At 47.9% G+C, this 20,613-nt stretch overlaps 1 protein-coding gene across 2 annotated transcripts in view; it reads right to left on the minus strand.

Moving 5' to 3' along the window:
* LOC135908488 (uncharacterized) overlaps positions 1 to 20,355 on the minus strand; it is a 41,567-nt gene extending 21,212 nt beyond the window's left edge. The window contains exons 1-2 of one of the 2 annotated variants that reach the window (XM_065440291.2): positions 19,490 to 20,355; positions 7,824 to 7,945 (exon numbers count right to left, since the gene is read on the minus strand). In XM_065440291.2, coding sequence (XP_065296363.1) covers positions 7,824 to 7,945; positions 19,490 to 19,887 — 520 coding nt within the window. In that variant the 5' untranslated portion in view covers positions 19,888 to 20,355. The remainder of the gene's footprint in view (positions 1 to 7,823; positions 7,946 to 19,489) is intronic. The other variant, XM_065440292.2, reaches the window with a different exon arrangement.
* Positions 20,356 to 20,613: the final 258 nt, after the last annotated feature.

A 20,613-nucleotide genomic window follows, 5' to 3' on the forward strand; every position in this document is an offset into this window, starting at 1 on the left:
CTCGTAATGCACAACTAAACGAATGAAAATGAAGTGGTAACCTAAAGGAAACCAAGGTGAACCTTCCCCAGTTCATGAGCAGGTGGCTTCAAGCTCAGTTGTCTCACGAAACAGTATGCCGTGCCATGGTTAGTCGAGCCAGGGTGGTGACCGTTGTGTGCAATGCCTTGGGGAAATGCATGAAGCAGTAGGTTAATAACTGGCTTCCTATTTATGCTCATGCCACACGAACATGGAACATTAGCATGCCACATTGAGGGCCAGGCCCCTCGTACCCCCCCCCCCCCCCCTCCGACTAAGCACTGGAGGCGGGTGTCTGCAATGGAGCAGAGTTTTACCTTCGCGTTGTTGCCTATACTGCCCATTTTCACAACCTTCGAGATAGCCCTTGCAATTTTATGCGAAGCATATTACTAGAGCTCAACCCAGCTTCTCAGGCGCGGCGGTGTCGCCTTCAATACCACGTGACACCGTGACGTCACGACAGAGGAAAAACGGGGCTCCAACTTGCGCCGTCGATCGCGGCGTCGCCGCTGCGCTTGCCTCTGCTAGACACTCACGAGGTGAGATGCCTCCTGGAGACAGAGCTGCTCGTTGGAATGAGAAGCGAAGGTTGCGGCGTGCTACAGAGACTGTTTCTAGGTGGCTTTGCTACGGCGCAGCGACTACGCGCCCCGCATCGGACGCGGTGAGCGTCGAGCAACGCAGCGTTCGGCGCGACAACGAAATGTGCGCCTGAGCAAGCGCCGCACGCCTGAGCCGACGCCGATGACACCGGCTTTTCTGCGACACGAGCTCCTTAACGCTGTCGCATTAAAATAAAGGCTAGTATGCTCCGCATCCTGGGCTTAACCTTAGCTAAGCCACAGCCATTTTTGCAAATGAAATTTGCAAAAATGTGTATTTTAGCGTTGCAAATGTCATATCTAAAACTGTCATATTTAAATGTTTGTGAGGACTACGTTCGCAAACGAAGGCTTAGAACTTTACGGGGTGGTGCTTTTTTTGACCATACAGCAACTTTAAAGATCACCTGTGGCATATAGCTGTACCATAGCAGTCTATAGCAGTTTTCTTATTGTGATAGCAATTACATGGACACTCCGCGCGAATTCCCGCCGTCGTCGTTAGCGTTGCGGTCATCGTGAGGGTAGATGTATAGTCCAAGCGCGATAAGATGACTGCCGCGCGCCGTACGCTGTAGCTGTGAAGGAAAACATGAGAGGGTGAGCCGAGAACGATGGTGGCTTGGTGCGGCGGCGTCTTCTCGCGCAAGCTACTGAGGAAGGCGGGCAGATGTGCGAGCGCTATAGGAAGGGGGGGGGGGGAGGGAGGTGAGGAAGGATGCAGGGTAGCGCGTTTTCTGTTCTACTGCGGCCACGCGCGTCCTATCCTATAGGTAATCTGTGGTGGGTTCGAAGGATAGCCAACCCGAGATAGCTGATGGCTTCGTGTATGTTGTGTTCTCGCGCACCCATAGTTCGCGTTGAAGCGAGAGGCAGCACAAAAGGGAATTCGCTCGCCGCTGCTGCCGCGCTTCCTCACGCCAGCGTTCTTGCAGCGAGTGTCCGCGGTCACTGTGCGAGATGTGTTCGTGTTCGCCTGTGCGCGCGACGCCACGCTTGTCAATTTAGGTTGTGAGCTAATGTTTACATCAGTTCACACAGCTGATAAAACTACTAACCTTACCGCGTATATAGCTGTCTAATAATTTGCTATCGCAATCAATGCTTCGAGTTGCGGGCGAAACTGCGACTTTTCTTTAAAACTCTTTCTATCGCGGAAGCGTGCGTGTCAGAACGAAACTAGGTATAACACAGAGAACGAAGATAGGGACGTGAGGACTAGTATACTAAGAGTGCATTTGCCATTATCCGTGTCATTTCTTCCCCTTCTGAACGATCTAAAATAAACTGTTGTGTTCTTTTATATACTATCTGAGAAAAAAATACGGCAGTGAAAATGTTAAAAATTTAGTTAGTGATTATTTTCTGTTAATCAATCGATTACGCCTCTTGATATGTCGGGCAAGTAACGTCTGCCTCTACGCGTAATCCAGCTGAACGACTAGAGTTATGCTATCTGCCACAGTAAATTAAAAATATTTCTGTAGAATTTAAAACAAAACAAAAACTCTGGGCACACTTACTGTTCGCCAACGAAAGCCATCCGCAACTCGGTCGCGCGAGCATCGCCACCTTTATATTGGCAGCGAAAGTTATAATTTGGGTTTTTGCGTTCCAAAAGCACAGTACGATTACGAGGCACGCCGCAGCGAAGGAGTACTCCGGATAAAGCTACTCGCTGATCGGACAAAGACTTCAATGACATGACCGCTCTTACCGCAGCGATCCGACGAGTTATACGTAACCTCCGGTACTCGAAGAATGACGAGATCAGGCACGTACCCAGGGGGGGGGGGCGGGGGGGCCCACCCCCCCCCCCCGAAATCAAGTGGCATACCCCCCCCCCCTCCCCACCCACGCCGCCACTCCTCACACATTCCTAAAGCGCCGCTGTTCATCGGTCAACCTTATGCTGCCTTTTTCACTCCTTTTAGATGGCGGTAGTTATCGGCATCTCTTGTAATGTGAAGGACAGTTTTCTCATAAATTCTGCACCCGCGCGATTAACTCGAGATGCGTTCAGTTGTCACCATCTATTCAACCATCACGCGCATAGCTGTGGCTTTTGTTAGTTCAACCTTCTCTGTTTAGGCTGACCCTGGGACCAGGAGAGGGATGCGGCTGTTATTTAGCTGGTCTGTATACTCTCATGGAACGAGTTGCGGCCGGAGAAAACGCCAATTGCGTTTAACTTTTCCCTTTGCTTCATTATTTCCTTGAGTTACGGCTCGCCGCGACGCTGGCAGATGCCCGGAACCATATACACGTGATATGGGTTAGATAAGGTGGGAAATAAAATCATGTGAAAGAGCGTCCATCATGAAACCCTGCAATAACCCTTAAACCCATAAGCAAGATGACTGTCGCCCGTTACCTCGTCTGTTTTTCCCTAATTGTATAGCACTTGTCGTGCAAAATTGGCAACTGGAAACAAAAATCGCAAGGAGTTGAGAAATTAAGCGATCTACTAAGGGAGAGAGCCAACGCAACAACCAAAAATGTTGACCGTTATTTATGAGAATATTTATGGATCAACATCTTTTTATTTAAAAATGAAGTAGAGGAAACGCCGCCGGAAGTGGAGAATAATTACTTGCTTTGAATGACGCTTCTACAGTTATCGGTCGAACCGCCTCACGTAGCCACTTCTCTGCTGTGCTTATGTGGGTGTTTTTCTAACCTTTCTCGGTGAGCGCAGTACGTCTAGAATCGCAGAGTCCTGCGCTCTACGCGGTTGTATGGGACTGGCGGCCGCACAGCGTTACGCAATTCGCGGAACTGTCAAAACTGATCAACAAGACGAAAATAACTGATATTCGAAACTATAACATGAGAAAGACTGAAGAAGCCGTAAAAAAATGAACGCAGCCTGAAATCAGTAAAAAAGAAACCTGGCATAGAACAAACCATGATGTATGCACTAAAATATAAGAAGGATAATATCATAAGCAATCTCGAAGATACAGTAAAAGCAGCGGAAAAATTTTAAGCTGACCTGTATACAGTACCCAGAGGAGTCACGATACCTCTCTTAGAAACAGTAATGAACAGGATACAGAAACTCTCCTATAACTAGCGATGAGGTCAGAAGGGCCCTGCAAAACATGAAACGATGAAGAGCGGGAGGAGAAGGTGGAATAACATTCCATTTAATCGAAGATGGAGGAGACATAATGCTTGGAAAACTGGCGGCTCTTTATACGAAGTGTATATCGACTGCAAGGGTCACAGAAAACTGGAAGAATGCAGACATTATACTAATCCACAAAAAAGGAGACGTTAAAGAATTGAAAAATTATAGGACCATTAGCTTGCTCCCAGTATTATATAAGATATTTGCCAAAATAATCGCCAATAGAATAAGGGCAACGCTGGATTTTGTCAACCAAGGCAACAGGCTGGCTTCAGGAAGAGATAGCTTACAATGGATCACATCCATGTCATCAATCAGGTATCAGGTTATCGCGAAATCTGCAGAGTACAATAAGCCTCTCTATGTGGCTTATATAGATTACGAAAATGCATTTGATTCAGTAGAGATACCAGCAGTCTAGAGGCACTACGTAATCAAGGACTACAGAACGCTTACGTAAAAAGCTTGAAAAATATTGCTACATGCGTGTGGTATTTGTTTGTTTGAACGAGGTGCGTGGGCGCCATCACTCCAGAAAAGAGGAGGAAGAACGAACTGGGCTCGCGCTGTGAACCTAACGGGTCAGCGCTGCAACCGTTGTTGTAAATATAATCTGTAAATAGTTTCTCGTCTTACTGACTCGTCCTTCGCGTTAGAATATATACAGAGGTTCTGCAGCTACCTTAATTCTACACAAGAAAAGCAGGGAGATACCTATAGAGAAATGGGTCAAACAGGGAGACACAATTTCTCCAAAGCTATTCACTGCGTGCTTAGAAGAATTCAAGCTATTAAACTGGGAAGGCTTAGGAGTAAAGATCGACGGCAAATATCTCAGCAACCTTCGGTTTGCCGATGACATTGTTCTATTCAACAACAATGCAGACGAGTTACAACAAATGATTGGAGACCTTAACAGAGAGAGTGTAAGAGTGCATATAGACGATATTCTAATTGACATCAAGAGGAAAAAATGTAGCTGGGCAGGTCATGTAATGCGCCGGTTAGATAACCGTTGGACCATTAGGGTTACAGAATGGGTACCAAGAGAAGGAAAACACAATCCAGGACGACAAAACACTAAGTGGAGCGATGAAATTAGGAAATTCGCGGGCGCTAGTTGGAATCGGTTGGCGCAGGTCAGGGGTAAATGGAGATCGCAGGGAGAGGCCTTCGTCCTGCAGTGGACATAAAACAGGATGATGATGATGATGATGATGATGCTGCTGCTGCTGCTGATGATGATGGAGGTGGTGGGCCAGTAGTGGGTGGTGCCAGTAGAATAAACTACTGGCATAGCTACCGGAAACCAAACGTCTCGGCAAATCGCGATTCTTGCTCCGTGATCTCGACGCAAGAGGACACGTGTTGGGCCACCACTGTGGCTTGACGGAAGCGTTAGCTTGCTAAGGCTGCCTGCGTGGCGTAGTGCTTCCTCCTTTATTTGAACGCGACAGCGTTAAGGAGCTTGTGTCGCTGAAAAGCCGGTGTCGTCGGTGTCAGCGGCGTTGGCCGTGAGCAATAAATCCTAGCAGGCACTTCATGAATATTTACCTTCATCCACTTTCCTATAGTATTTCCTCGATGCTTCAAACGGCTTCGTTACTTTGTAAACTCACTTTCATCGAAATACTGTGTAATAAATAATTAAATAAACATTATTAAAACTGACTGCAGGATTCCAACACAAGACATCTAGCATTGAAACCATTATTCCACGAACGCATGCATCGACAAGTGGCATAGAACGCCATTTGAATTCCTTGCGGGCAAATCAGCGCGTTAAGAGGCTTGGCGCATTTCGGTTTGGCCACCTTGACAAGCTGAACTGCAACAACTAAAGGCTATGAAATGCGAAGCATTCCTTGGCGAACATTTGTAACTTCGACAGTATCTATCCAGTCGCCTAGGTCTTGGTGCTCTCATTGTCGTTTCGTTAACTTGGTATGCACCAAAATTGGCATAGTATGACAAGAGTGTGTGACGAACATAAATGATCGGTCATGACATGAATATCATGACATGCGTGTCATGTAGGTCTCAAAACAGTCGTCTACGTCTTGGTGCTTTCATGGTCGTTTCGTTAACTTGGTAGGCACCCCGCACATTGTTTCCCCTAACATCACTCTGAAAAAAGTTTACAACCTTTGGGGCTTATCTTATCCCCAAACAATCGTTATCTGCCTTGCTTGCGTTTCCTCTCTCAAAAACCCGGCGATCGCTCCTTTCCTGTCGAGAATGCTGTGTCAAGCTGATAACGCGCAAGCCATTCGTGACTACCAGGCTCGCAGCGTTAAAGAAATGAAATGCGGGCAAGAAGATGAGAATAATTCTTTGGGGACGAAATACAACCTAAAGAGTGCAAACTTTTTTTAGAGTGGTCGATTCCCACAGAGCGCGGGATCTGCCGGCTTTTCCCCCTTCTTTTCACCTACACTTCGTGCAGGCTCGTGTACACGAGTGTAGTTGGTGTGCTGCACTTGGCTCGCTGGGGTGTAGCCAATAAATGCAGACAGCGCGTCGTCTTCTGCACCAGCGGACAAAAAGCGCCTGACATATACATCGCGAATGCGCAGTGCACAAAGACAATTTCTCAATTCGTATAATACAGTGCGGAGTCTGAAACAGCCCTCACCACCTGTGAGTAAGATAATATCTTCTTAGAAGATAAGCTCACCTTCATATGTGACACATGGTCACGCCAGCACTTCACTACCGTCCTTGCAGCCAATATACTCACTATCATCGTTATATCAGCGCTGACAGTCAGACAAAATAGCGTCACGCGTTTGCAACGCCAGCCTGCTTGTTTGTCGTTTGCTGCCTACAATCATCGAAGGCGCAGTGTAGAAAGTTTTCATGCTGCACTACAGCTATCAAAAAATGGCTTCGTGTAAGTGGACGGAGCTATCCTTTTCTACACCAAGTAAAAAAATACAATGGTGACTTCCTACACTTGCTACAACTGTGTAGCCAGTGCAGGTAAAAAAAAAAGCCCTATTGTGTGTGTTCGCTACGAACGTGTCTGCAATGAATAAAGGGAAAATCATAAAGGATGTCTGATTTTCCCTTTATTCATTGCTTCTCTCCACCTTGCGGGTTTCCGCAGAACTACTACGTCAAACGTGTCTGCAGTTTCGAGTACGCCGAGTTGCGAGTATAAGTGTATATTATAGTGACCACAAAAGCCTTGTGCCCGTCGTTACAAAGTGACAATGCAATGAAGTATTCACCACAAGTTTTCTTATCACGACATTTACAGCTCCGCTGGTCATCCACCTTCGCACGGTGCAATGGCCTTGAATTTTTTCGGTGATGCCACCATTCCTCAGCCGCTCGAGCCAGCACAGAGCCGTTACACAGCTGGATGCGATGTCAGGTACAGCACACGAACGTTTTGTCAAGTGTATAGACGTGCACGCGCACCCTCCGGTCACAGAGTCCACCAACGTTACTAGGTCGAGTACACTGTCCTGTCACAAACATTTCTAAATAGTGTTTCGACAAGTCCTTTGACATCTACGTTAGAGTAAAGGCGCTGGACCGCACATAAAGAGGACCTCATTAGCGGTCTTTAGAGGCGGCCGTGAGGAACGCGAGAAAAGCGAGGTGGCGCGCAAGACGGACTATGGCGACGATGGCTACGAGGCGGCGCCAGAGTCGCGCGCGTCGTTAATATGACTCTACGCGCTCGCCTCCGCTCCGTTCGCGAGTGCGCACGCATCGAGGCACTCTACGCGTCGTCTATTCACCAAAGCGCTGCATGAGCGGAGGTCTGTCTGCGGCGGCCGCTGTGAATCGTACCCGCGCGTCAGCCACACGCTGCCTCTCGCGATCTCCCGATTAGCGAGGCAGTAGCGCCACACTTCGCTCTGTTTGGGAAGCGCCGCACGAGACAGATTATCCGCACCAGCCTGTATATCGCGAAATGAAAACACGTATAAAGCTGCGTTCAAATTGAGCTTTAGGAAGCATCTAATCGTTAGTTAATTTTCTTGTTGAACAGCTTAGCCAGCGTTAACTAGAACACGCGGCATATACACTTGTCTCCCGCGAGCTCGTACCGGTGTAGCAGTAGAGAGGGACACCGTCGCCGCCCCCGCCGCCCACTTCGACGAAATCCAGGGCCAGGAAGTAACGCCGGTTGTGGCGGAGCCCAGTCAAGCCGATGTGCAGGCAGGGGAACCTGGGAAAGAGCAATAGCGAGCCTCATTGAAGGAGGTTTGAATGACGCAACTAACGGAATAATTAGGTACTGTTCGAATAAATGAAAGGGTGATAAATTGCTTTACCGATCAACTATTTGGTTACACGTCCACGAATAATTGAACGATTCACATCCTATTCGAATTGAATTATCGGATTTTACGTGCCGAAGACAATATGAATATGAGGCACGCCGTAGTGGAGGACTAGGGAATAATTTAGACCTCTTGGGGTTCTTTAACGCGCACCCAATGCACGGTACAGGGTATTTTTTTTTCATTTTGCCCTCATCGAAACGCCGTCGCGGCGGCGGCTTGATTTGATCCCGCGCCCGCGGGCTTAGCAACGCAACGCCAAAGCCACTAAACAGCACGGCGGGCGATTCACATTGTGCAAATATCAGCAGAATGTGTTCACTTGTTCGGCACAGGGCTGCCACTTGAGCGATGTAAGTTGTAAAAATGGGTGACAGTGAACAACGTCAACGATACGCTACTTTCTCCGTATGACGCTTAATTTGCATTTTGGGAGTAATTTGTGGTGCCACTTCACGTCCACTCCAGCGTATACCCTTCCAAGTGTCAGTGCATGATTGTACAAGTTCTCTTTCTGCTAAGAATGAAATTCATTTGGCATAGGCACTTCTTCCTGTGTTTGGGTGTCTGCTGCGTGTCCCTCCGCGCCCGATATACAATGGCGTTCAAGCACCAACTCGTAAAAAAAAAGTGAAAGTCAATTATGTATTCTTATTTGATTTGAATGCGAAAGGATGATTTCTCTAATTAATTGGTTACGTCCATGATACGCGACGTCATACATTGTCACGTGTCCTTCGCAAGTCTACCTTAATCCACCTTGTTCTAATTTGTACCAACCTTAATCCACTTTAATCTAGCTTGCTCTTATTGTACCAACCTTAATCCAATTTGATCCACCTTTATCAACTTTAATTCACTTTACTTCACCTTCATCAACTTTACTCCACCTAAAGTCACCTTACTCTAACTTGTCCTAACCTTAATTCTTTATTACTACTGACGGCTTACAAGACGCTGATGACGTCATTGATGATGATGGTGATATTTGTTACCACTCGTTGCGAACAACGCCGGGTTTTCTCCCTCATGGGACATATAATGTCTTCAAGTTCAAGTTTATTCATCAACGATGTCAGATTTACAAGAATTGTATGCAAAATGAGCACTACAAACGGAGTCCCAAAGTTACAAACTGTCAGGGGGACTCCCATACATGAAAAAATGAAAAAAAAAGACAATACAGATCAAGCATTGGTTACGGTGGCATTACAGACTAAATAAGAAACAGCGCGAAAAAAGAAGAACTCAAAACTGTTTAGTAAGACAAAAAAATGCGAAGAAGACTTTTGTAGTGAACAAGCAATGCAAATACAATAAAAATATGAGTAATAAACGTGTAGTATAATAGCTAAGTCAATTATGATTACAATCACAAAGGCAGTGGTTAGGATGAAGAGAGTTGCTGCATAAAGTATTTCTTAACCTGATTCTTGAATATATGCCCTGTGGGGGATGATTTAATGGTATGTGGAATAGAATTCCATAGTTTTATTCCCGCAAATGTGGTAGCGAACTTACCATAGTTTGTGCGCACTTTAGGCAAAAGACGATTATCGAGTTCAGAGAACCTAGTAGTGTTAGTATTTACAAAAGTTTCAATAACAAAGCCATCTATGTGTGCAATATTACGAAATAACTTATAGATCACGATTGTTAACTTAAACTGAAAGAGCTGATGAAGAGGATGAATGTTTAAACTGCAATAAAGTGGCGTTGCACTCGATAGGAAATGGCTGAAAGTCATGAGGCGAATCGCCTGATCCTGCATGCGTTGAAGTTGGCTGAGGTGAGCGAGGTATGTGTTTCCCCAGGCTGATATGCAGTAAGATAAATGGCAGTGAATGTGTGCATGATAAAGGGAATGGATAATGTGTGGCTGAAAGTACGAGCGGGTTTTGATTATGGCGCGTATTCCAAACGATATCTTACGGACAAGTGACTGCGCATGAAGACTGAATTTCAGATGCCTGTCTAAAACTACGCCAAGAAACTTAGTGCTAACAGATATTGGTATTAAGTTGTTTTCAAGACGCACCGATATAGAGTTCGAAATTAGTGTCGGGAATTCAAATTCAAATTCAAATTTTATTTTGCCACCATGGTACAGATGATGGCGGAATGAAAAATGAAGGAATGAAAAACCATAAAAACCGTTTCTAGAGGATTGATGCACAACATGTTCTTTTGACACCAGGAAGTTATGTTATGCAGATCAACGTTAACATTTTGCTGTAGCTCGTCGACATCATTAGCACAAGTAAAAATAGTGGTGTCGTCTGCATATAATATACAGTCCGTAGTGGTTAGAACATTAGGTAGGTCGTTGATAAATAGCAGAAACAGCAGCGGGCCAAGGATCGAGCCCTGAGGAACGCCTTGACATATGTTCTTAGCAGATGAGAGTTTGCCGTCAATCTGAACAACTTGAGTACGATTAGTTAGGTAGCTAGAAATAAGCTGAAGTGCTGGGCCAGTTATGCCGTAAGATTCAAGTTTATGTATTAGAATTTTGTGATTAATGGTGTCAAAGGCTTTTGTTAAATCTATGAATACACTTCCAACCAGCTAGCCTTGGTCGATTGCCTTCTTGACTTTGTCGGCAAAGGTTAGAAGCGCAAGCTCAGTTGAGCAACCCTGCCGAAAGCCATACTGTTTAGGTGATACTAGATTAAATTTTGCTAGGTAGGATGATAAACGTGTATGAACTAGTCGTTCAATGATTTTACTGAAAAATGAAAGAATACAAATAGGCCTGTAGTTATTCAGAAGTTCACGATTGCCTTTTTTGTAAACAGGTGTTATTTTACCAACTTTCAGAGAACTGGGAAATATGCCTGCTTTAAACATTTTGTTAACAATATCGGCTATGATAGGAGACAGTTCATTAGAAACTAACTTGATACGTGATGGGTGAACAGAGTCTAGGCCAGGTCAAGTAGACCTAAGCGAAGATATAACATGAAGAACTTCCTTTGCATTCGTAGGTCGCAAGTAGAAAGAATGAAGATGACGAGGCAAGGTCGGTAATGGGGGATCTGTTAGAGAATCGCAAGTACTGCTAAAATACTCGCTGAAGGCATTCGCGATATCAGCTGGGTGGCAGTATGTATGTGTCTCAGTTTTTATTTTTGTTAAATGCATTAAAAGTTTTGATAGGAAATAGGGAATCACTGCACGAGATTAAAGAAAGGCCTTGAGTCGCCCTTGATACGAAGTGCATGCTGTGTCGGAAGTAGCCAGAATCTCATGAGAGAACAGCTTTAGAGGAAGGACACAAGAACCGGTGAAATGCTAAATGCTAACAGGGAAGGTCACACTGCTTCAACCGTTCAAATTAATTTGCAGAAAGTATACAGACGCTGCGCGAGGCTTCCTATTATCTTTTTTTCTTCATTCGTATTAACCGAGAAACAAGTACATAGGGGTATGCGAATATTCCAAACTTTCGAATAACGAAAGGAATAGTGTCCTGTTCAATTCATTCTTCAAATCGAATAGTCACTATTCGTAAGTTCGAATATTTTTCGAATATCGAATATTTCACAACGTCAATTGCGGCCAAATAAACAAACTAGGAGCAAAAGTACGGTGAATTTGCACCCCCGCGGTCATGGTGTAGACGTAAAACATCAGAACCTGCAGTGACGCAGGCGTCATCATCCCGGTAGCCATGCTTTACAGCTATCATTCCCACTCTCTGAAGATCCCTGGGCATTCGAATAAACTGTGGTTCTTAATGCTCTACTTGCGCTTTTAAAGGTCTTGCTGATTTGAGCTGACAAGCGCAGATCATACAATGCGCGACAACGATCGTGTCTGCAAACTATTACACCGCTACGCGCCGCGGAAAGATCTGAAATTGCAAATATAACGCCGCTTTCCCTTCTCCTCGCGGCCGCCGCGCTCCCAGCCGGATGATGACGTTCAGGGCTTTAGACGTTCACGTGCTAGTGCGCCTACGTACACGTGTTTGCTGTGACGTCGCTCGTAGTGACACGTGACTTCGAGAATTATTCTAGGCAACATATATTATTCGTGTAATGTGTTACTTGGATAGACGAACTGAAGCTTAGAGAAATAATAAAACACACAAACCGAACGTCTGCATGCTTTTATTTTACTTCGCACCACTGCAAGAAAAATGTACTTCCGTTTCGTCTGCTTGTTCCCACGTCGTGCCGTCACGCTCGCCGACATTGAAACTATGCCAGTTTCTACTGTGTTCCAGCGGCGGGACCATGCTCTGTGATCCGCTTGCGTCTGCTTCAGCATTCGTGTAGCACTGACCTATAACGCTAGTCAGGTGTCCTAGTGCATAGCGCGCAAAATCATGTGCTGCGCGAAACGAGACAACAGCTCGGAGAAAAAAAAATGAAGGCGGGGCCCGTGACGTATGCGTCGCGTGATCCTAGAGGTTTGGTATGGGAGAATGCAGGGGAAGGAATTTCGCTTGCGGAGGCTAGACGGGGCAAGAGGGAGTGTCTCGCTTGGCAGTGGAGTTCGCCTCCTGAAATCACGGGTTCGCGGCACTGGAATATTTCTATCTCAGTTAGTAATGAGCCTATCTGAAAAAAATTTGCGGCAGAGTGCCCCCTAGAGGACAGGTAACAATTCCAGCGAATAATGAAAATTTGCTATGGGGCCTGGTGAGGCGCCCTTCAATAAACAGCGCTCCGTAACGTGCTACTTAGGGACAAACTTGCTAAACTTAAGAATACTGGCACGTGAACATCGTTTTATATTAATTGTGATAACAGCTATTCATTATTTGAGAAGTATTCGATTCGCTTCCAGCACTGTTCGATTCGTATTCGATTCGGTCACAAAAATGGCTATTCGCACACCTTACAATCGCACATGGAATTCAGCGCAACGTTTCGATGATTTGACAACTCCGGCTATAGGACGCCGGTTAGGGAGCTTTCGCCTCGTCAACGTTTTGCAGTTACGGAATATCGAAACACAAGACGTACACCGCAACAGTGATGATGATGGTTAGGAGCGTAAACCCCTTTGAAACGGGGCGGTGGTATGTGCCACCACACTGGTCTGCTGTTTAAGTGTTTATGTTATTTTAATGTCAAATGTTTCTAAGCATATGGCGCTCGTACCGCCATCTTGTGACGCTTTCTTCATCCACGAGTAGAAACGCTTTTGTGATGATGCGTCATGGTTCTCACAGAAGAAAGGAAAAACAAAATTGTGCAATCGACGATAACAAAGACGTTCACAGCAGCGCATGCTATCAGCGGACTATATTTTTTTTCATCAAGCCCGAACGGTGGTTCAGGGGCCCCTTTAACAAGTGCTCGAAAGAGCTATATATTGGTGGAAGGTTTAGACCGGCGAGTCATGCATGCGGGCAACGTTTTAAAATACGTGTAATTTAATTACTGCCAAATGAAATTTTTATTGCAACTTTTAAGCATGGATTGGCTTTAGCTTCCGTTGTAAACGCTATTGTCAGATGGGAAGAGGACTTGGCACCCGGAGGTACCGGGTCCCAGAGCTTTCATGTACTCATCAACCCAGAATCGTTCGGTACATCAGAAGCGGAATTCTGTGAATTTTACGACCCATCTGATTGGCCACAACAAGTTCATCAAAATCCATTGTGTATGGAATAAGGAAAGAACGTTTTGAAAAAGCGGACCTTTGGTGCAGCGAGAAGTGTGCTGAGGCGTAAAATATGTAAACAATGTAAAATAACCCCCTTATCTATCGTTCTCATTCGCGGACGTACTCATTCATGTGGAACGAAGGATTCCTTGCCTAAACGCTACCCCGAGTCTCAACAGCCGTTATCCGGGCACTCAATCGAGAGCATCCGGGCAACCAGTCAAAACGTAAAGGGACCCTCACCAGGTCCCACAGCAAATTTTAGTTATACTACAGTGTTCTAGAAGGGGGCAGTGGGCTCACTGTCGTATCCCTGCGCCGCTCCGCCGCGGCACACTCAGCGTCGACTTCCCGCATGCCCGCCAGGGGCGCTGACGCATGTTTTACTTGAAAAACTTTTCTTGCCTCGAGTTGCGGTTGCGGTGGTGCGTTCGGTACAGCTCGGTTGGTTCGGCGTTCTCGGCGCTCGACTGCAAATACCGCCGGCGTTGTATGCGTGGCAATATCTCTCTGTGCCTGTGCTGTGCTTCGTGCTTGGCTCAATGTGCAATATGTGTGCGTGAGAATGCCTGGCCGCCGTCGAAATTACTGTTTCGAGCCCGGGTGCCGGACTGGATACAGTCGTGCGAAGGATGCACCAAAGGCGTCTTTGTTCAGCGTCCCACATGATGAGAGAGAGAGAGATAGCAAAGAGAGGAAAGGCAGGGTGGTCAACCAGACGAGCGTCCGGTTTGCTACCCTACCTGTTTCCCACATGATGAACGCCGAAAGGAGTGGGAGAGGAATCTCCACCGTGCAGATGAGAAGCTAGATGAGTCTCGTGCAGTCTGTGAGCTCCATTTTGAACCGCGTTTTGTAATCAGGGACTTCGTGCACATAATAGACGGCAAAGAGCTGCGCATTCCTCGTGATAAGCCGCTGCTGTCGAAGAATGCTGTCCCCACGATTGTTCCGAATTTGCCGCAGTACCTTACGAAGAAGACACCGAAGCTCAGGAACAAAAGGAAGAGGTGCGAAAATGGCAATGCAGCCACGAAGAGAAAGTGCCGAAGCGCGCACGACAGTGACCGTTCCGAATTTCCACCGGCTGCTCTCGGCGCTTCAGGGTCGATCACGGCGCTGGTCGATCGCGACCAGCGCATAGAGAGGAGCGACTCTTGGATAACTTACCATGTGTCTGGATATGTCGCACGAAAGTGCGTAATGAAAACCAACTGCCAGGATTTCATGAATGCGCTAACCGTGTCGTCCGAAGATGAGAATCCTGGGCTTGCTGCGTTGGCACTGCACAGGAATAGAGGCGGGCTTCTCTACCCACGTGGATTAACACTTTTTTTCGTTTGTAAAAATGCTTGAAGACATGTTTACTGAATCCTTCAGCAAAAAACAACTACTTGCTGATAGCATCTTGGATGTGCTTAGTCTGGTGAAAGCAAAGTGCTCGCACAAAATTGGTTGCAGTGAGCATTCAGCCGAACTCACCAAGAATGTAATAAGCTTTTATATTAACGCGATAGCGTTAAGGAGCTCGTGTCGCAGAAAAGCCGGTGTCGTCGGCGTCGGGTGTCGGCGTCGGCGGCGTTGACCGTGAGCGATAAATCACGGCAGGCGCTTCATAAATAAAAAGCAACTTCCAAGATTGGCCCGGTGGGAATCGAACCCAGGTCTCCGGAGTGTGAGACGGAGACGCTACCACTCAGCCACGAGTTCGATGCTTCCAAGCGGTGCAAACGCGCCTCTAGTGAATGCGGTGTTGCCTTCGAAACGAGCCGTGGAAAGTTATACTGCGGTGTATATCGGTAATTATGAACATGTAACGTACAGAAGTCACAATTACACGAGTTGCGAAGTGCGTTTCCGCTGCATTTCTTCTGCGCTTTCCGCACACGCAGAGCCATCTTGCGGCAAACACAGAAGACCCCCTCCTCTCAATGTACGGCGCTGCCCCGACAGGAGGCGCGCCGCGCGCGCATTGGGACCGCTGCCAGGCGCGTCGCGGGACTCCCTCTCCCCTGACGACGCTTCGCCGTGCTTCCGGTTTAGATTACTATCTATCTCTCTGCCCGTGCCGATCACGACGTTTGGCTGGCGTAGATCGTTTCCCCTCCGAGACACCGAGTTCTTTGGTTCGTTTCGTTCGCTCAGGCGCACGTTTCGTTGCCGCGCCCAACGCTGCGTTGCTCGACGCTCACCGCGTGATAGGTGGGCGCTAAGTCCGATGCGGGGCGCATCGTAAGTGATTGCTGTGCCGTAGCGCATTGTCTTATACCCCTTGGCGGGTCGACGGGAACGCTGTCGCGTCCCACTCTTGAAGGCGAAGCTTAAGCGTCCTCCAATTTTTACAACGCGGCTCCATTTTTTTTACAAAGGGCATTAACTCGGAAAAACACGAGAGAAGGAAAACAGTCATGCACAGGAAGATCGCGAAAACTTCCTGAGGCGAGTCTGCAGGTGCATGTTTATAATAATTTGTAAACATCTCCACTTATAAACGTTCAGCCTTCTTGAGCCTGATTTTCCTGGTCCACATTCCTTCCTCGTTTCTTTGTAAATAAACATTGCATAAAGGTACCTGGATTTTATATTTCCTTTCTATATGCTGTGTCGTGTTAACAGTGCGAACGATGTCGTGCATATAAATCATGAGCTTAACACTCGAAAAAGAGATAATCTAATGTTAAGTGTCGTGGAAAAAATTTTGCTTTGTAGCGCGCATTCCCGCTGCAGGCCAGTGATTACGAAAAAAAAAAGGCAATACTAAAATTCTGTCCAATATGACTGCTGCATTAGCGAAACCACATTGCACATTTTAATAGCAGGAAATAAAAGAGGATCGTCCGTTGCTTCGCGTTAATAGCCAGGCGCGTTCATCCGCGCTTCCGGTACAAGACATCGCCTACGCTCCGTAGATCAGCCACAGCGGCGGTAATTCTTTTCTTTGTACACTGATAAGACGCACCAGAACAAGTATCGCGCATTGCACATCGTGAGTGTTGCATTTCTTTCGGGAACTGCTGCAATGCGCGGTACCCGTTCTACTCCGACATATGGCAGCGAGTTTCAGGTGACGCTGCGAACCGCGCCACCTGTCGGCGGCGACACGAAGTGCATCAAGCGCCGCCATCATGTGAGCGCACTACCTCCTTCTAGAACACTGTAGTTATACGCTGGAAGTTGTTACACGTCCTCTAGGGAGCGTTCTGCCACAAATATTTTTCAAATCGGCTCATTAACTCGAGATAGAAATATTTCAGTGCCGCGCACCCATGATATCAGCAGGCGGGCTCCACTGCCAACAAGACGCTCTCTCCACTCGCCCCGTCTAGCTTACGCAAGCGAAATTCCTTCCCCGCGTTCTCCCATACCGGACACTCCAGGATCGTGTGACGCATACGTCACAGGTCCCGTCTTCATTTTTTTTTTTGCTCCTTGCTTTTTTTATTGGCGCTACGCACTTTCGCCGACGGCGTCGCGCGCGAGCTGTTGTCTCGTTCGCGCAGCGCACGATTTTGCGCGCTGTGCACAAGGAAACATGACTCGCGGTATAATTCAGTGCTACACGAATACTGAGGCAGAACAAGCAGATCGCAGAGCGTGATCACGCGCTGGAACATGGTAGAAACAGGCATAGTTTCGGTACCTGCGCACATGATCGCACGACCGTGGGAACGAGCAGACGAAGCGGAAGTACCTCTCTCTTGCTTCGGTGCGAAGTAAAAAAAAGAAAAATGCAGACATTCCGTTTGTGTGTTTCATTATTTCTCTAAACTTCAATTCGTCAATTCAAGCAACAGATCGCACAGATAACAGACGTCTTGAATTCTCGAGGTCACGTGTCACCACGAGCGAAGTGACGTCACACTGCGGACACGATTACGTCATCGTCCGGCTTGGAGCGCGGCGGCCGCGAGTGAAGAGGGAAACGGCGTTCGGATTGAAATTTCAGATCTTCCCGCGGAGCGTAGCTATGTAATACTTTGCAGAGACGATTGTTATCGCGCAATGTATGCTCTGCGCTTGTCAGCTCAAAATGGCCAGACCTGGTGAGGGGCCCTTTAAGAAAATGCAGTCTCTGGCCCCCAACCCTTTCTACAGGACCGCATTATAAAGGCTAGTTACTGCCTAAACAATTTACAAAAAGATTGCTTCAGAGTTCTTCCTAATGTTTGTTCACAGCATCACTCAAGTTGTCTAGTACGCTGAAGTTTTATTTGTCATGTCCGATAGTGACGTTCAAAAGGCAGATACAGGGCACCATACACTTCATTGCCGGCGGTCCGTGAGTTCTGCAGCGCGGGTTTTGCGTCGCCTAGCGAGATGTGGCGCCTCCTTCAAGAGCTTTTCTTCTAGCTCGGCAGTGCGCCCGTCTCCCTGGCGTCTTTCGCTGTCAGTCGTGCCAATTTCAGCCGGTTTTCTTCTAGCTGGGCAGCGTCCATATGGACCAGTGCACAGTATAGCATGGTGTAGCGTGTGCCGTTGCGAACATGCACGACACCCATTTTAATGTTGTGGCTAGTATCATCGTCAACCAATCGCTTCGCCGGCTGCCATTTCATGCTTACATCCACTCTCGATTACGAGGAAGCCAGCATGTTTTTTTTTTTTTTTTCACGGGGAATCTGTCTAGGGACGGTCACTTTCGGCGAGGTCACTTTCGGTGCGATCTTATTGGTTTGTCGAGTTCCTTACATTCCTTATACGCGCTTTATGACTTCGACAACGTCACATGGTTATAGTCAGGCAGGGAATCGGAGTCGACCGTCAAGGCAAAGGAAACAAATTCTAAGTAAAATTACTGCACGCTGAATTGACACTGGGTAGAGCAGTGCATACCGGGCACCACTCGAAACATGCTGCAAGTATTACTATCGCCAACTATCGCTGTCGAGTCCTTTGAATGAAACTGCGGTACTATTTTGATAACCCCGCCGAGCAGTTCACAACGCAGCCGCCGTGTTACACTAGAGTTCTTGCACTTATCAAAAGACGCTCTCCCCATCCTCGATAAGGATAGTTAGCTGGTCGAGCTGGCGTTCCATTCTTGCGGCGAGAAGCGCGACGAAGTGCTTGATACAAAGGCAAGGAAGACTATCACACAACGTTGTTCGTACTTGCTGCGAAATTGTTTTTTGTCTGCGGATGGTTGACGTTTGCGACGTCATGGATTTGACTAGTACGTCGCGTCAGTTCGCAAAATTCGGCTTGACTACACACGCAAAACACATTTACAACAGCGGCGCATCAAAATTGCTTGCCGAGGTTTCGCACAGGCTACCATTCGCCACAATGCCGCGGCCAGTTGACACGTGGCACCACGCGCTTCCCTCATAGGCGAGCAAAGCAAGGGACCATTTTAAGCCCAAAGTTGCCCGAACCACGGTACAAGGGCGTTCTTGCAATCCTCCCCCGTAGACATACGTGGGCAACACGGTCGGGAATCGAACCCTCGCCCTGAGCAACGCGTCATAGCCAATGCGTCACCGCGGAGGGCGAGAAGTTCAACACCATGGCATCGTAGTTGGCAACCAGTAAACGCCAAACATTAAACGCACGCGCGCATACGCACGAAAGCAAACCCGCGAGGATTTAGCTACGGCAAAAGGAGCAACACTTACGTACTATGCAGCAAGCCAGCAACGTTTGTTCATTCGCGCAATCCGTGTTCCAGACGTAAGGGAACGCACATACGTCGTAACAGAGAATTTAAACTAGCGAGAAAGCTTCTGACATCGACCCATGCGTTTAATTTTCCTCCACCGAACTAAACCAATAAGCCGCATATATACGAGTGCGCGAAGAGCTCTCACCTGCCGCCATTGGCCACCATGATTCCAGTCATGTCGTCTCTCTGGTTGTCCCGCACGTTGAAACCGCGGTTGTCACCGCAACAGCAGCTGACCGGCGACCCGCGACGCGCTACCGCGATGACATCCGAGGCTTCGTCCGTCGAGCTGCTGCCTCCGTCATCGACGCTCCCGCTGCTCCCACATTTGCCGCCGTTGGTGACCACCTGCTCGTCTTCCTGCGGACTGAGACATCCGTCCAGCGGCGCAGCTGAAGGGACAACACTCAAGACGCTGCCGCCACCGCAGCTCTGCTTGATGCCGTGCCTTTTGAGGTCCGTGACGACGACCTCCGTGTCCTGCATCAATTCTTCGAGCATCCTGTAGCACACGGCATGCGAGTCCGCATCTGTAGCCGTCATTTGGCCCCTCTTCACCTGATTCAGGTCGCTTAATTACGGGTGATTCTTCCTGGCAGTGTCGCCGGGCCAAGGTACAGGCGTTCTCAGTCCGCTGCGACAGAGGCTGGCGGAGCGAATCAGTGCAGACGAGTCCAGAAATGCCGACTCCTGGAGTCATTCGTTCGCTGCCCATTCATGGCGAGCACCGAGAAATGCAGAATTCGACAGTGCCAGTGCCACGCTGCACGTAGAAACCGAGCGCCTGCTCGCACACCGCATTCGAGCCTTGCCGCTGTGAACGGACGGACGGCTGTCTTCACGTGTGCGCGCAACCGCCGTCGAGTAGCCGCCTAGCCGCCGCATGAACGGAACGCCCTCACCTGCTCGAAACTCGAGCACTCGCTGGGCAAGCGACCGAAAGTAGTTGCGATAACGGTAGTTCCGCTGATACCAGCGCCGGATGTAATCACACGTACAATTCGATGTTAAACACACCAACATTCCTGGCGGCAGGTTTGTGTCGGCAATGCCGTGAAAAAGTGTCATCGACCGAGATACCGAAAGGCGCGTTTTCCTTCCAGCGGCAAATCACACGTTTGCGAACGTTAAACAGTCGTTAACGCGGGCACCAGTTCAGTGCATGTCACTGACGTCACCGCATGACGTACGAAGACGAGTAGTCGCCGCACTGGCGACATTTGTCTAGCAGTAATTCCCACCTCAGCACAGCACGCACAGCATACGGCT

This window comes from Dermacentor albipictus, chromosome 3 (genome assembly GCF_038994185.2).
Source record: "Dermacentor albipictus isolate Rhodes 1998 colony chromosome 3, USDA_Dalb.pri_finalv2, whole genome shotgun sequence".
NCBI classification, from domain to species: domain Eukaryota; kingdom Metazoa; phylum Arthropoda; class Arachnida; order Ixodida; family Ixodidae; genus Dermacentor; species Dermacentor albipictus.